The 13,646-nt window shown below is 42.1% G+C and overlaps 1 protein-coding gene and 1 long non-coding RNA gene across 3 annotated transcripts in view; one reads left to right on the top strand and one right to left on the bottom strand.

The window, feature by feature from the left end:
* Positions 1–3,746, bottom strand: part of LOC140844975 (uncharacterized) — a 68,170-nt gene extending 64,424 nt beyond the window's left edge. Inside the window, exon 1 of the long non-coding RNA XR_012123579.1 lies at positions 3,612–3,746. This is a non-coding gene — a long non-coding RNA (uncharacterized lncRNA). The remainder of the gene's footprint in view (positions 1–3,611) is intronic.
* Positions 1–6,440, top strand: part of CPO (carboxypeptidase O) — a 62,521-nt gene extending 56,081 nt beyond the window's left edge. For both annotated transcript variants that reach the window (XM_073218229.1, XM_036995010.2), the window contains exons 8-9: positions 5,091–5,175; positions 6,036–6,440. In XM_073218229.1, coding sequence (XP_073074330.1) covers positions 5,091–5,175; positions 6,036–6,298 — 348 coding nt within the window. In that variant the 3' untranslated portion in view covers positions 6,299–6,440. The remainder of the gene's footprint in view (positions 1–5,090; positions 5,176–6,035) is intronic.
* Positions 6,441–13,646: the final 7,206 nt, after the last annotated feature.

Raw genomic sequence — 13,646 nt, 5'->3', positions numbered from 1 at the left:
GACACAAACCAAAGGGAGTATAAATTAAAATCATTGCAATATTTATCTTTTTTTACAATTATTTTTTCAATTTTTAATTGTGGTAAAGTATGTTTAATATAAAATTCACCGTCTTAACTGTTTTCAAGTGACAATCAAGTAATGTGAAGTAGATTCACATTATTGTGCAACCAATCTCCAAAACTCATTCATCTTTCAGAATTGAAACTCCATACCCATTAAACAACTTCTGGCCCCACCTTGCTCCTGGCAACCATCATTCTACTTTCTTTTTCTCTGAATTTGACTGCTCTAGATACCTCATGTAAGTGGAATCAGACGGTATCTTTTTATGGCTGGCTTGTTTTACTTAGCATAATGTCCACAAGGTTCAACCATGTTGTAGCATGCATCAGAATTTCCTTCCTTTTTAAGTTTGAGTAATAGTCCATCATAGGTATATACTATATTTTCTTCATTCATTTATCCACAGATGTATATTTGAATTGTTTCTACCTTTAGCTATTGCAGATAATGCTGCTATGAACATAAGTGTACAATACCTCTTTGAGACACCATTTTCAATTTTGGGAGTATATAACCAGAGATAGAATTGGTGAATCATATGGTAATTCTATTTTTAACTTTTTGAGGAGCCATTAATCTGTTTCCACAATAGGTACACCTTCCTACCATTTTCCACTCCTACCAATAGTGCACAAGGGTTCCAATTTCCCCATGTTCCCACCAATACTTGTTATTTTCTAATAAGTATTAGAAAAAAACTTATCTTTTTAATATTTTAAGTTAAGTTCCTCATTATCAACAAATGCTGGGATGGATAGGGACTCAGTTTACTCTGTTCTCAAGATCACAGAGGCCTGGGGACTAACTGGTTCTCTTCTACATCCTGTCCCATTCCTACTGGAGCATGACCCATAACACATATGTCTGGGCAAAAAAAGAAAAACCACTATAAGATCTTTGCTGAAAGGATCCTTTCCTCCAGTAGTCAAAAATATCTTAACAGTACCCCAGTATCTTTTCAGCAACATTTTTGGACATTTGTACTACACGTTTGTTTTGTAAGATATGGAAATAACTAACATTTGCCTAGGACTTTACAATTTACAAAGGGATTTTATAGCATTAACTCATCTGACCCTCATGACAATATAATAAGCTCACTTTGGAGATTTGAAAATTGAGACCTAGAGTTAACTATATTTCTAGATCCCCTATAGACAGTGAATAGTGGTACCCAGGCTGGAACTCATCTCTTCAGATACCAAAGGCTGCATTCATTTGACCACCTCACACTGTCTCTTTCTACTCAGAAAGCGTTTGCAACTTCTAAGAGCTGTTACCAATTTAGATGCCCAGTTCACTGTGTTGTAGTTCCCCCTCCTTTCTGAAAGTCAATTTCTTTAATAAAGAAATATGCAGAAACAAAGATTTTAGTGGAGAAGCCCCGAACACTTTTAGTTCCCAGTTTCTGTGGTATTTCCTGCAGATGTCTATTTTCTGCTCAAAGGGAAGTGTGGCCCCAAAGACAGGCCATTACATAGAGACTGTTGATGGGATAGGCTTTCCACCAGCAGAAAAAAAAGACTCATAAACCCTAGTATTTTTCTAGGGAATTTCATTCTCTTGGTTCAGGAAAACATACTGCATGGCCATTTTGCAAGGTTTGTGTTCGAAGGTTAGAGGGTCTTGTGCTGCTGAACGACTCCCTGGTCATAGCCCTCTGGCCACAGGCTAGGAGAGGCCAGAAGGCAGGAGGGACCTGGGGCACTGACCTGGCTACTACTGCAAGGTAACTCTAAGATGGCAATTATGGACAACCCTTTAAACTCTCTGTGGAAACCGGCAAATCAAATTAAGGAAGACTACTCCGATTCTGTAGCTCTTACGATCTCAGGTGCTGAAGAGTTATCATAAACATTCATCTGAGACTTTTATAATAACAGTGTGAAAATTTTGCCACCTTGTGTCATCCATACTGAAGCCAGCTGGTGGTGGCTGGAGGTTCTTAGGGGCAAGCTTTGATAGCCCCTAAGAACACTTTCAGTTCCCAGCCCCTTCTGTGCACAAAGACACAGAGCCAAACCAACTGTTTAAGGAGATTTCAATTTCTGGTACTGTTTACAATTAGCAGAGACTAGTAATTAATGTCTATATATTTACAAAACCAAAAATTTGTAGAAATTAAGATAAATATGATACTATGTGATACACAATTTAGCAATTACTGTGTAGGGGAAACATAACCACATATAGCCCAGTTCTAAACTGCTCTGGAAATTAGAATAGCTATAAGAATTCTAATATTTAGATGCTAACATTCTTCCCATTTGAACTCTTCCCGTGTCAACCCCTGTATCCCACCCCAACCTTTGTCCTTGCACATATGCATGCCAGGGCCTTAATCAACCTTTTAGTGTGCCTCCCTGTGAATACAGGAAATTCTCTGCCCAGTGAAGGCTTTATTAAGCAGGTCTTTTACAATGTAAATTATTAAGCAGGTCTTTAACAATGTAAATTATGTACTACTAGCAAAGGGATTTTTATTATTTTGACTAGAAAGTGCCTTTAGGCTGAGAAGGGCCACAGAGAAATTGGCTGTCTATGACCTTGTGGTGTAGTGTCAGAAGAAGAGAGAATAATTGGGAATTCTAACCTTAGAAAGAGAAGTCAGAGTCTTCAGATTCCCATTTTATCTTCTCAGAAAGGATCCGATCTGTAAGCTAAGTATCACAGCTGTATACATCTCATATATGCTGTATTTCTTACACCTATCAACTTCCCCACAGTAATTGCAGGAGAATCCTTTAAAGTATTCGAAATTTCTTGTCTGCAAGGAAGGGGAAACTGGGAAGACGGTTTCCTTCCCTCAGCCAGGATTTGGGAGAGGAGAACTATATAGGATAAAATAAGTAAAAGCTGGCAATCAGAAGAAAGAGTCATCTTCAGTGAGCCGCAGGAAAGACAAAGAAAAAAAAATGCAGGAAAACCAAAAAAAAACAAGAAACCCTTTGGATGGAAGACGCAGCCTGGAGCCCGTCCGTGTAACGCAAACCAAAGTCAGGCTCCACGTGGAGCGGCTGGCCTGGAGCTTCATTCAAGGAAATACAGAATCACACGGGTATTAAAAAGAATTACAAGCAATTCGCATGTTTACCAGAGCCTCTAAAAGAACTGCAAAAGGGAGTGTGGTTAGCAAATCACAGCCACTCTTTCCCCAGGCCTCGGGCTCTTGATTTCACTCAGACATAGTAGCTACCCTAAATCCTTCCTCTTCAGACTTCATTTTTATTTCCTTAGCAGAATTTCTCTTCCCGGAAGTCCCCTTTCTAAGTCTCTTCTCCCTTTAATTCCTCTTCTTTCTACAAACAGCTCTTGTACCTCTTCCCAGCGTAAATGGATAAAACCAGCATTATACGTTGCACTTTGTTACTTCTTCCTACTCATTATCTCAGTTCTGGCCGGCACAAGCCCAGGGGCTAAGGCAGACTTAGAATCTCTTTTCAGAAAGAGAGAGAAGGTGAATGGCCCAAGACAGAATTCTCAGTAGTGAGAGGAGAGGAGGCAAAAATCTTGAAAGTACGTTCCATTTACTGTTTTTCTCTTACCTTAGCCACACGCAGGGAGGCCCAGGTCACGCTGCCCATGACCCCACTACCGCTATTGTCTTTTCTGCTCCTCCTTTGGAATTTCACTGCGACTCTCCCTGCTCTGCCCAACCACCACTCTGCCGTACCTCAGGATTCAACTGGGCAACGCAGGGTGCGGAGGGAGAGGCCGGGCATAAAGCCAGAAGTCAGGGACGCTAACGCACCAGCGTGTGCAGCCAGGCTGCCCTGTGCGGTGAAGCAGCAGAGGCTTGCAGGCTAGGCGGGGAGTGGGCAAGGGGTTGGGTGGTGTCTGGGCAAAATCCAAGGGGAAGGAGGGGAATATGCCATCAAGCAGGCAGAATATAGCATTAGAGAGCCTGGGATGGGGAATACTTAGATTGTCAAAAGAGCGTGTAAGGAGACATACCAGAAGGTCAGTAAATACAGGCAATACACCTGTATTTCAGTTAGTGACTCTGATCTCAGAAAGGGTGTGCAGAGAGCCAGGCTGAGACCTTAGAAGTCACCTAGTTCTGAGGGATTCCAGTGTAGTAAGGTTACAGGGAGGTAGGTGTGAGGAAGTGTGTGGCTTCCAGCTCTGAAATTCTATGAGCTTGTGAGAGATGAGCATCAAATACGTATAAGGAAAAGCAAACAGGGAGCAGTAAGGAAAGTATGAACCAATGACCATGGGGGAAAACACGAGGAGAGAGAGAACCCAGTGGGATGATCAGGAAAAGCCTCAAAGAGAAGTTGGCGTGTGAGAAAGTTCTTTGAAGTTGGGTAGAACTTCGACGGACAGAGATGAGAGGTAAGGCATCCCAGGTAGAGGCAATATCTTGAGAAAAGGTAGACAGTCTAAGGAACTGGGGCATGTGGGAGAACTTGAGTTTGGCCATAATCTAGGGTGGGATATAGAGAATGTGGTGCTGCAAAGGTTAGTCAGGGCCATATGATGGAAGATCTCAAATACTAAAGTGAGAAATCTGTGCTTCATGCAGCTGGCAGCTGAGTTATTGAAGACTTTTCAGCAGGACCGTGGTCATGGTTCTGCTCCACACAAGCTCACCTGAGAGCCAGGGGAGATCAATTGGGATAAACATTGATGAAAGGAAGTGAAACTTACTAGAAGATGACAGTAGTCCATTTCAGAGCTAATGAGACTGAAATAGGGTGATGGCAGTGGAAATGCAACTTGGTAAGTGTTTGGGAGAAGGAGAGTCAAAGATGACTGCAGGAGTGTACGTGTGCTTAGGGGAGCATGAGAGGCCAGAAGTGTGAAAACGCAAACAGCCTTATTAGTGGGGTAGACGATGAAACTGGGTTTGAGTATGTGGAGTCTGAAGTAGCAGCAGGCTACCTAGATGTAGCTGTCCAGTGGGAAGTTAGAAAGATGGTCTGGAACCTGGAGATGGATTTGGACAAAATACCAAACCCTCTGAATTGTCGGATTTATTTTTAACATCAGATATCTGTCTCTGCATTTCCCACCTACAGATCCAAGTTGGACAGAAGGCAGCAAATGCATTGAAAGAAAAGCATGGAACCAATTATAGAGTTGGATCGAGTGCAGATATTTTATGTAAGTATCTTTTTTTTCTTCCTCTTCGATGGTATCTAGGGCACAAAAGAAATCAGTGCACCTTGGACAGTGGAGTGGGCAGGGAAGGGACGGAGAGTTCCTGGGATCAACAGGAAGCTGTAGAAATCAAAATGACCAAGGATAAAAGGGAGTCTGTACAAATCCAGAATTATGCTCTCTAGGGATAAGGTGTGAACAAAAAGAAAAAATTAATACACTGGCTCAGACCAGAACTCCCTCTGGTTTCAGTTTAAAAGAGCTGGCAAGTGAGAAGGCACAGGAGTTAAGAGGAAGGATGTTTTCCGGTGACCCTTGGTCAGTTGAATTCAGTTCCCAGAAGCCCCATCAGGCTAAGAAAGCAGAGCAGGTGGGACCTGGAGAAAGAATCTTAAAAAAAGAAGAAGAAGAAGAATTTAGTTGAAAGGAGAGTATACTGCTTCCCCCGTCCTCCACCACTCCCTCCTCCACCCACTGAAGGACCACCAAGATAATATTTACATCATATTTTCCCTGTGCCTCATTTTGTTTCTGTTCCTTTATATGTCACTTCACTCTTGCCTGCAGTATCAGGTGGTCTAGTGTTTGATTCAGCTGAGAAACTTTAACCAAACCTCTGCTAGGTGCCAGGCATAATGCTAGGTACCATGGGGGATGGCGAGGGGAGACAGAGAGGTGGAATACGGTGTAATTCCTGCCCTACAGGGCCTTACTATCAAGGGTGGGGAGAAGACAGCTATCCATGAGGCCCCAGTGTGACGAAGTTTATTTTGTTGGATTGAACCTTTATTCCCTGAAACAGCTATAGAAATCTGTCCTTCCATAGTACTATTTCTAACTCCGCCTCATGTTCTCACTTGTAGATGCCTCGTCAGGGTCTTCGAGAGACTGGGCTCAGGACATTGGGATTCCCTTCTCATATACCTTTGAACTGAGGGACAATGGTACTTATGGATTTGTATTGCCAGAAGCTCAGATTCAGGACACCTGCGAGGAGACCATGGCAGCTGTACTCTCCATCCTGGACGATGTATATGAAAAATACTGGCATTCAAACAGTGCTGGGAAGGTGACATCTACCTCCGTGGTGCTGAGCCTGCTAATAGCTTTGGTGTCTTCTCTCTGAGTGCATGTGACCTAGCCTGCTCAGCCTCGGTGAGGTGGGTGCGGAGTGCAGGGAGATGTTTGTCTGCAGCTCTGGTGGAACCCGATAATTCAACTAAAAATGCTTTCTGTTTCAATAAAGGTGAATCATGTTCTCATTTTAATGTCTGTTTTGCAGGTGACTATTTTTATTACTTTAAGAGTATAATGTTCGTTGGTTATTGCTACAATAATGGTACCAACCAAACCACTCTAAACTTCAGTGAATCTATAGATGAGTTCAGAAGTTCTGCTGATCTGGCTGGGCCCACTACGCATCAGTGCTCAGTTCCAGGGCAGCTGCCCTGGGGCCTAGAGGTATTTTTCTCATCTAAATTCTTTGAGAATTTTGCCTGTGCCTTTGAGGCCGGGTGGCACTTAATTTTGTGCTATTGAGTTAGTAGCAGCATTTAGAAGCTATATAACCTCTCTATATAGCTGTTGCTGGTTTTATTTATGTATTTAATATTTATTTTAAAAAAAATTTTTTTTTGAGAATCTACTAGGTATATTTTGCTAGATTCTGGGGTTACAGTGGTGGATCACATAGGCCCAGCCCTCGCACTCTTCGAATTTCTATTCCAGTGGGTGAGACTGGGGATGGTGGCCATAAATAATTGGAATGGACACACTGTTGCATGTCAGGCAAATCTCAACTCTGGGGAGCTCTAATAATCAAGAACACAAATAAATAAACTAAATATTGCAGCTTGTGACAGGTGTTACAAGAGAAATAGCAAGCCAATAGAGACGTAAGTGAAGGGCCAGACAGTAGGTTTATGGATACATGGGCATTTAATTGTGCTGTCTTGTCTATTACACTATAAGTACTCTTAAGGTAGTGTCTATGACTGTCATTTCCTATGAATCTCTATGTGGCACCTTGACATGGTGCTAAGCACTTGTCAGGCTTTGAACAAGTGTAGCTCTGACTGGCTGACAGGGCATCCTTGGGTGTTCAGTCTTTATTTCCAAATTTCCCTGTTGGTCACAGTCACAATGTACTTCTTGATTATAACCCCTTTATTGCCTTTCTTTTTCCTCTTTATTTCTTCCTGTTTTGCCAGTGTGTGGCTGATAAGGGTCAAAAAGGAAAACATCAGGGGCAATAGGCCTTAATGAATCAGAGAACAGCTATTTACAATGCTGTTATCTATGCGTCATACACAATGTATACATTGTATACAGTGTTAAAAATGCCAATGTCACAATTGCGGCATTGTCGGGACAAAGTGTTTGGGTTTCATCAATGGTCAACCTAGGACTGAAGAAAACTTGGTGCGACCATCAATGCCACATTCAAGAAGTAAGCAGGGGAACTGTGCTCAGAGCCTTGCATTCCTGGCATAGACAACAAGATATGTAGAAGGAAGAGAAGCCCATACAAGACTGTCTCCTTACAGGCTGTATGTATTAGGCTGAATCATATGAAATTGCTGTTTTCATAGGTCAAAAAAGTGCACGTACTGGCGACTTTATATGGTTCAATATAATATTATCTCAGTGCCAATAAAGGTGTCTCCATGATGCCTTTTCTTAAAATTCTTAGGAAATTTGAATATACTGCATTTTCTGCTACTATTTCCTTCCTTCCACCAAAAACAGTAGGTGCTTTTTTCCATAACTATTACTACAAAGGATCTAGATCTTCTCGACTTAAAGGGAAATTTAGAGTTTAAAATGTGCAAAATGATAAATTCAGATGGTATCCAAGCCTCTAGCCCTAATTTTTTTTCTACATCAGTGTCAAAATGAGTTATATTTTTATTTCCATTATGCATGACTAAGCTCCTGTTTCCCTTCCTTGTCTTATGTAGTTTAGTAATCTCCTGATATGTTACTGAAAATATATTCCTCATATCACTCCATATTATTCTTATCCATATATCTTGAATCTGGCATAAATGTACTATGTCGCTAAAAGGAGCCCACTGCCCATATACATAAAATATAATACTAAATACAAAGGAGTTTAAAATGTTAAGTGAATAATTATTAATTTCTGTTACCATATGCAGTGATTGAAATACTTTGTGTGTATTAACTTGTGGAACATTCATCAGAATCGTGAGTTGGGTATTTTTATTTATTTGATGAAGGAACTGAGACACAGAGAAGGTAAGTAGCATACCCATGGCCACACAGTTCTTAAAAATTGTCAACTGATGAAATAATTTATTGAAATAGGAATTTTCTGGTTGCAGGATGCAGAAGCATTGTCAAGTGACCACTGCCCCCTCACCCAGACCCCCTCAGGCCCGTTCTTCTGCATCTCTCTCTGTCCTAGGTGTGGTTTTTGCCTCCCATGGCTCACACAGGTGTGACTCCTTTCCAGTGCCTTTGGCTGCTGCAGATACTCTGCCTGCAACCTCAAAGAGCTAGAAGTGTATGGGAGTTATACGAACCACCAGGAACTCCCAGCCCACCTGGACAGCTAAGGATGTGCCCAGGAGTATGAAAACACAGTCCCCTTCAGTGTATTGGGGAAAACCCAAAGTGTACCTCATGTTCCCGAGAGCCTGTGGCCAAGGTTGAAGTTACACCCCAGGGAGCGTGCTCTGCGGCTGCTCCAGTGCACAGCTTCCCCCCTTGCCTTCCTCCCTTACCCTCTGGGGGCTCCTCCTGATAAACCCATATGTACATGAGCCCTTCCTCTGGGTCTGCCTCTGGGCGGCCCAACCTAATACAACCACCTTGGGAACTGTTACCAAACATAACACATTCTTAATTTCCTAAAATCTCCCTTAATAAAAGTAGTACTATGATTGAACATTCAGAGTATGACTGGGGATTATGCATGTTGAATAGACAGAAATATTATGGTGAAGATGTTATCATTCTAGAAAGCAAGGAATCTTGGTCCACATAAGACTTTCACTTCAGAAAAACACATGCATTCCAGTTTGGTCTCTATTGAAGGCACAGTAAAAAATATTAGCTTTTATGGACTTGTAAATTTTGAAGTATTGGGTGTTACAATAAGACTTTATGAGAAAATAATATCCACTTATAACAGTTTTCCACTCTGCTGTAATCAGACCTGCATACTCTTTTTTTAGCTATCTTGAAAAAGGACTTTTATTTCTTTCTAAGGAGTCGTTCATTTAAAATAATAATCATAATAAAAAATAAACCTTAAAGAGATGAAATGGTGAGCATACTAACTCCTTTCCGACCTGTGGGTTCCTTTCCCCATGCGGCTTTTAATGTTTTTTTTCCTGAGAATTTGTTCTTTTCTAAAAGTACATTTTTGCAAGTCATTTTCAAAATAATAGTGCAAATCAAAGGCAAACAGTGTCTTTTCTCTTTGCATGGATGGTGCAAAAGCAACCACAGAAACACAGAGGAGGCAAAGAGTAATGTGTTTTCATGGGTTTGAACACAAAAACCCAGTTGACTAGGTGGATGATCCTGAGAAGAAGAGGTCAAAAGTCAAGCTGGAATGAGGCGGTTGGAGATCCTGAAAGCCAAACAGGAGTTTACGTATTATCCCTATAGGCTGCGGGAGTACCTATGTGTTTGCACAGAGAGGGTAAATAAACATGTGCTATATAAAGATTAGTCTGGAAGGATGAATTACAGTGAGACAGCTGGAGGGGAGAAGTCTGAGGCGAACACTTCAAAAAAATACATCATGCACATATAAATTTAATAAGATTGAGTTGGTGGCCAGAAAAATGGAAACAAAGGGACAGAAATAAGAGGTGGTCAGAAAGACTCAATGTGGGGTTTATTTGAACATGGAGAATATGGAAAAAGGGGGTGAAATTACTGTGAGTGGCTGGTTAGAAAAATTGTGGTGGTGTAACAGCATGAGAACTTGTCTTAAGTCTTCTTTGTTTCATCCCTACCTAGAAAGATATACTAGACCAATGCTAAAAATAAGCTTAACAGATTCATGGAAGCCAGAGGGGGCAGTATGGAAAAACGAGGAGCCATTTTGTTGCAGACCGGAAGTAGGAAATGTAAAACTGCCAAGTTGTCGAGTCAAACTTACGGTTTGTTCTCCAACTTTAAATCAGTTCTTGAGTCACAAACAACCTTCATTTTAATCTCATTTTTCAAAATTTCATTCAATATGGAGACTTACTAAAAGCTTTAAAAAAGTTAAAAAAACATGATATCCACCAGCTTCTTCCTGCACATATGCTAATTTACCCTATGACATTTATTTTATAATAAGGTTTGCAAGTCTATCACTTTAAAGGTTGACTGTTTTTCTCTAATGCAGTTGCTTAAAAAATATGTTTTGCAGCAGAATTCTTATTTCAAATAAAAATGTACCTTAAACATAGTATATAAATCAGACAAAACAGAATTACTTTGCCTGCTGTGGAGGGAGGGATGGGGAGTGGGTCTAGAGATGCTCCTCGGCCCTCTCCCTGTTTCCCTGAAGGCTTGAGTGCTTTCTGTTTCTCTCTGGCCCTTTGCTACTCAGTCTCTGAACCAGTGGCACATGTCTCACCTTGGAGCTGGTTAGAAATTCAAAATCTCAGGCATCAGAGCTTGGGTTTAACAAGATCCCTAGGTAAGTGGATGCTTTAAAAAATTTAGGAACTACTGCTTTAGAGTGCACAAATCACCTGGAAAGAGTGTTAAAATGCAGATTCTTGGGCCACAGTGATAGATCTATGGTAGAGCATGAAATGTTGAATGTTAAGCAAGCTCTCTGATGATGTGGGCACTATTAGCACTCGGACCGCTACACACTGAGCAGCAAGAGTATAGAGCAGCTGTTCTCCCACGTTTGTGAACATCAGAATCATCTGGAAGACTTGTTGAACGTGGATTCCCGGGCCCCGTCTCTGTTTCTAATTCAGCATGTGGGACCCCAGAATTTGCATGTCTAACAAGTTCACGGGTGATGTTAATACCGCAGCTGCAGGGAACACACTTAGGGCCCTTGGCTCATAAATAGGATAAAGCTGCCAAGGTGTACCTTGATTCTTTTTTTTTTTTTAAGTAAAAGGTAGTAAAATATGAAAAGATAAAACTCTCTTCCTTCAAGGGCCTTAGAGTCTAGTTCAAAATACAGGAATGTAAGCAAACATTCACATAAGGATCTGTATTAAAATGGAGGCCACGTGCCAGGAGCTGAGAATAGAAGAGCCAGTAACTCAGCCTCTGTGTGGGGGTTGGTGGGGGCCAGGCAAGGTTTCACCTAGTTGTCTTAAAGCTTGAGCCGAACTTGCAAATGGTCTGCTTGCTTAAATGATCTGTGGCCCATGCAAGACATGTTCTTTAATTTGAGATCCTGATAACAGCTATGGATTTTTCACTCAATTAATGCTTTTGTAATTAAAAATACCCTCAAAGTCTTTTATGAGGTAGAATGGGGTAGGATGGAATAGGGTGGGGGGTACATTTGGGAATCAGGGGCTTGCAGGGGGCACTGGAGGCAGGGACAAGTCTGAAAAAGCCTCTCTCAGAATGGGGAAGAAGAGGATAGAATTAAATCTCAGTCGGGAAATGCCTGGTTGTTTCTGGATCTTTGCCTTTTAAAAGTTTAGGCATCTGATGTTGGCTGCTGTCCCCATAGTAGAGACAACCCCCAGACTCTGCTTTTGAAGGAATGGTGTTCTTAAGCCCTAGGACTGAGGGGTGTGCCTTCTTCCAAAGATCCACTGGTGTCTTAGGCAGAATTTTTCTGGATACAAGGGACTGGAACCCTAAACACTCTGGATTTAAGCCAAAAGAAGGAAATTTATTGGTTTGTGTAATGGAAACGTCTAGAGGGAGTATAGGAACAGAAGGATCTGCTTGGGAACTCCAAAGATGTTATCAGAGTTAGTGATTTTCCATGTTTTAATTTTGCATCAGCTTTTTTTGTTGTTGGTTTTACTAAAGGTGGCTCTTCTAATGTAGGAGCAGGTCATCCCCAGGGGCTCTAGGCCTGTCTCCTAGCCTTTCTGCACCCCTGGAGAAAAAGTGCTTCTCTTTTCCAACAGCTTCAATAAAATTCCCAAATAGGGACTCAATGGGCCTCCTTGGGTCAAGAAGTTGTAATATGCCGATGTCTAGGCCTGGGTCACATGCCCACTCATAGACCAGCTCCCCCAGACCGCATGGATGAGACTGGAAATAAAGCCAGGTGCTTGTGGCAGAAGAGTGAGTGGACACTGATCAATCAAAAAGCAACAGCAGACTATACCAGCGTGCAGGGCCTTGCACACATCTCAGAATTCATCCCATATTCTCAAGATCATATGAGGATAATAAGAAAATCATATTCTCAAGGAGCAAGTCAAACTACTTATTTATTGAACTGTGTGCTGGGCAAACCTCCACAATTCAGTTCAAGGTCCCCCAAAGCAACGCCAATATCTGTTGTATTCACAGTGTCTACAGAATGGTAGCAGCAACGCCTCTGGGGTCTCACACAAACTCTTCAAGTAACTTTATATACAGCCATTCCTAGGTTTCATGTATGTGGGAAACACCATAGGACAGTGTTAATGGTAGAAATCCTGAAGTCCTATTGCCCAGCTTAAAAGCTTAACTCGGTCAGTTCACCGCTATATTATCTGGGGACAAGTTACTGAATTTGTGTGCGTTACAACTGCCTTCTTGATAAAATGGGAATAATAAGAGGATCTACCTTATAACAGTTGTTGGGAAGATTAAATAACAAATAAGATACTTTCTCAGATACTTTAAAGGATGTTGATTTTCCAGGAAAAAGTCACTGTCAACCCTAGACCACCCCTCCCAGCCAAAGTACCTGCTCAATAAATGTAATGAGTTAAGACTGTGATTCTTACAGTCCCAGTCCAGCCCTCATGGCCAATTTCAAAATACAGGAAGGGAACCCCTCCCACAGAGGAACAATAAGAAGTAAAGCTCCCTCGGGTGTACCGAGCTGCTGTCTGTCCTCCCTTGCTGGCATGCCTCACCTAGGCTGTGTCTGATGTCATTGTCAGTGACTAAATATTCCCAGTATTCTCTTTTAGCTCCTGGCTTCTCAGCATTCGGTCACTCTGGGATGGGTACAATGTCTCAAGGTGGCATCGCTGTGGAGGAATTTGCCCCTCAAGAAAGACACACCACATGGAAGGCTGGGGGAGGAGGGAGGCAGAGTACAGGTGAGTGACCTTCTCCAAAATGGGTCCCTCAAATCTTGGCTGCCTGCTGGGCCTCTGCACTTCCTCTGAAACCCGGGCCTCACAGATGTCCCCAGGGAGAGGGGGCTTGTCTCCTTTCTCTCGTAAGAAAGGCTCTCCCTCTCATTGCCTTTTTCCTGATTGACCCCAGAGTCATTTCTGGTCTGTGGGTTTCCTTCCCCTTTCCTTCTGCAGGGCAGGCGTCTATCGCAGTGACGAGGCATACCCACG

This window comes from Manis javanica, chromosome 12, assembly GCF_040802235.1.
Source record: "Manis javanica isolate MJ-LG chromosome 12, MJ_LKY, whole genome shotgun sequence".
In the NCBI taxonomy this organism is placed as follows: Eukaryota; Metazoa; Chordata; class Mammalia; order Pholidota; family Manidae; genus Manis; species Manis javanica.
The sequence above is the reverse complement of the archived record's forward strand: the minus strand, read 5'-3'. Positions and strand labels throughout refer to the sequence as shown.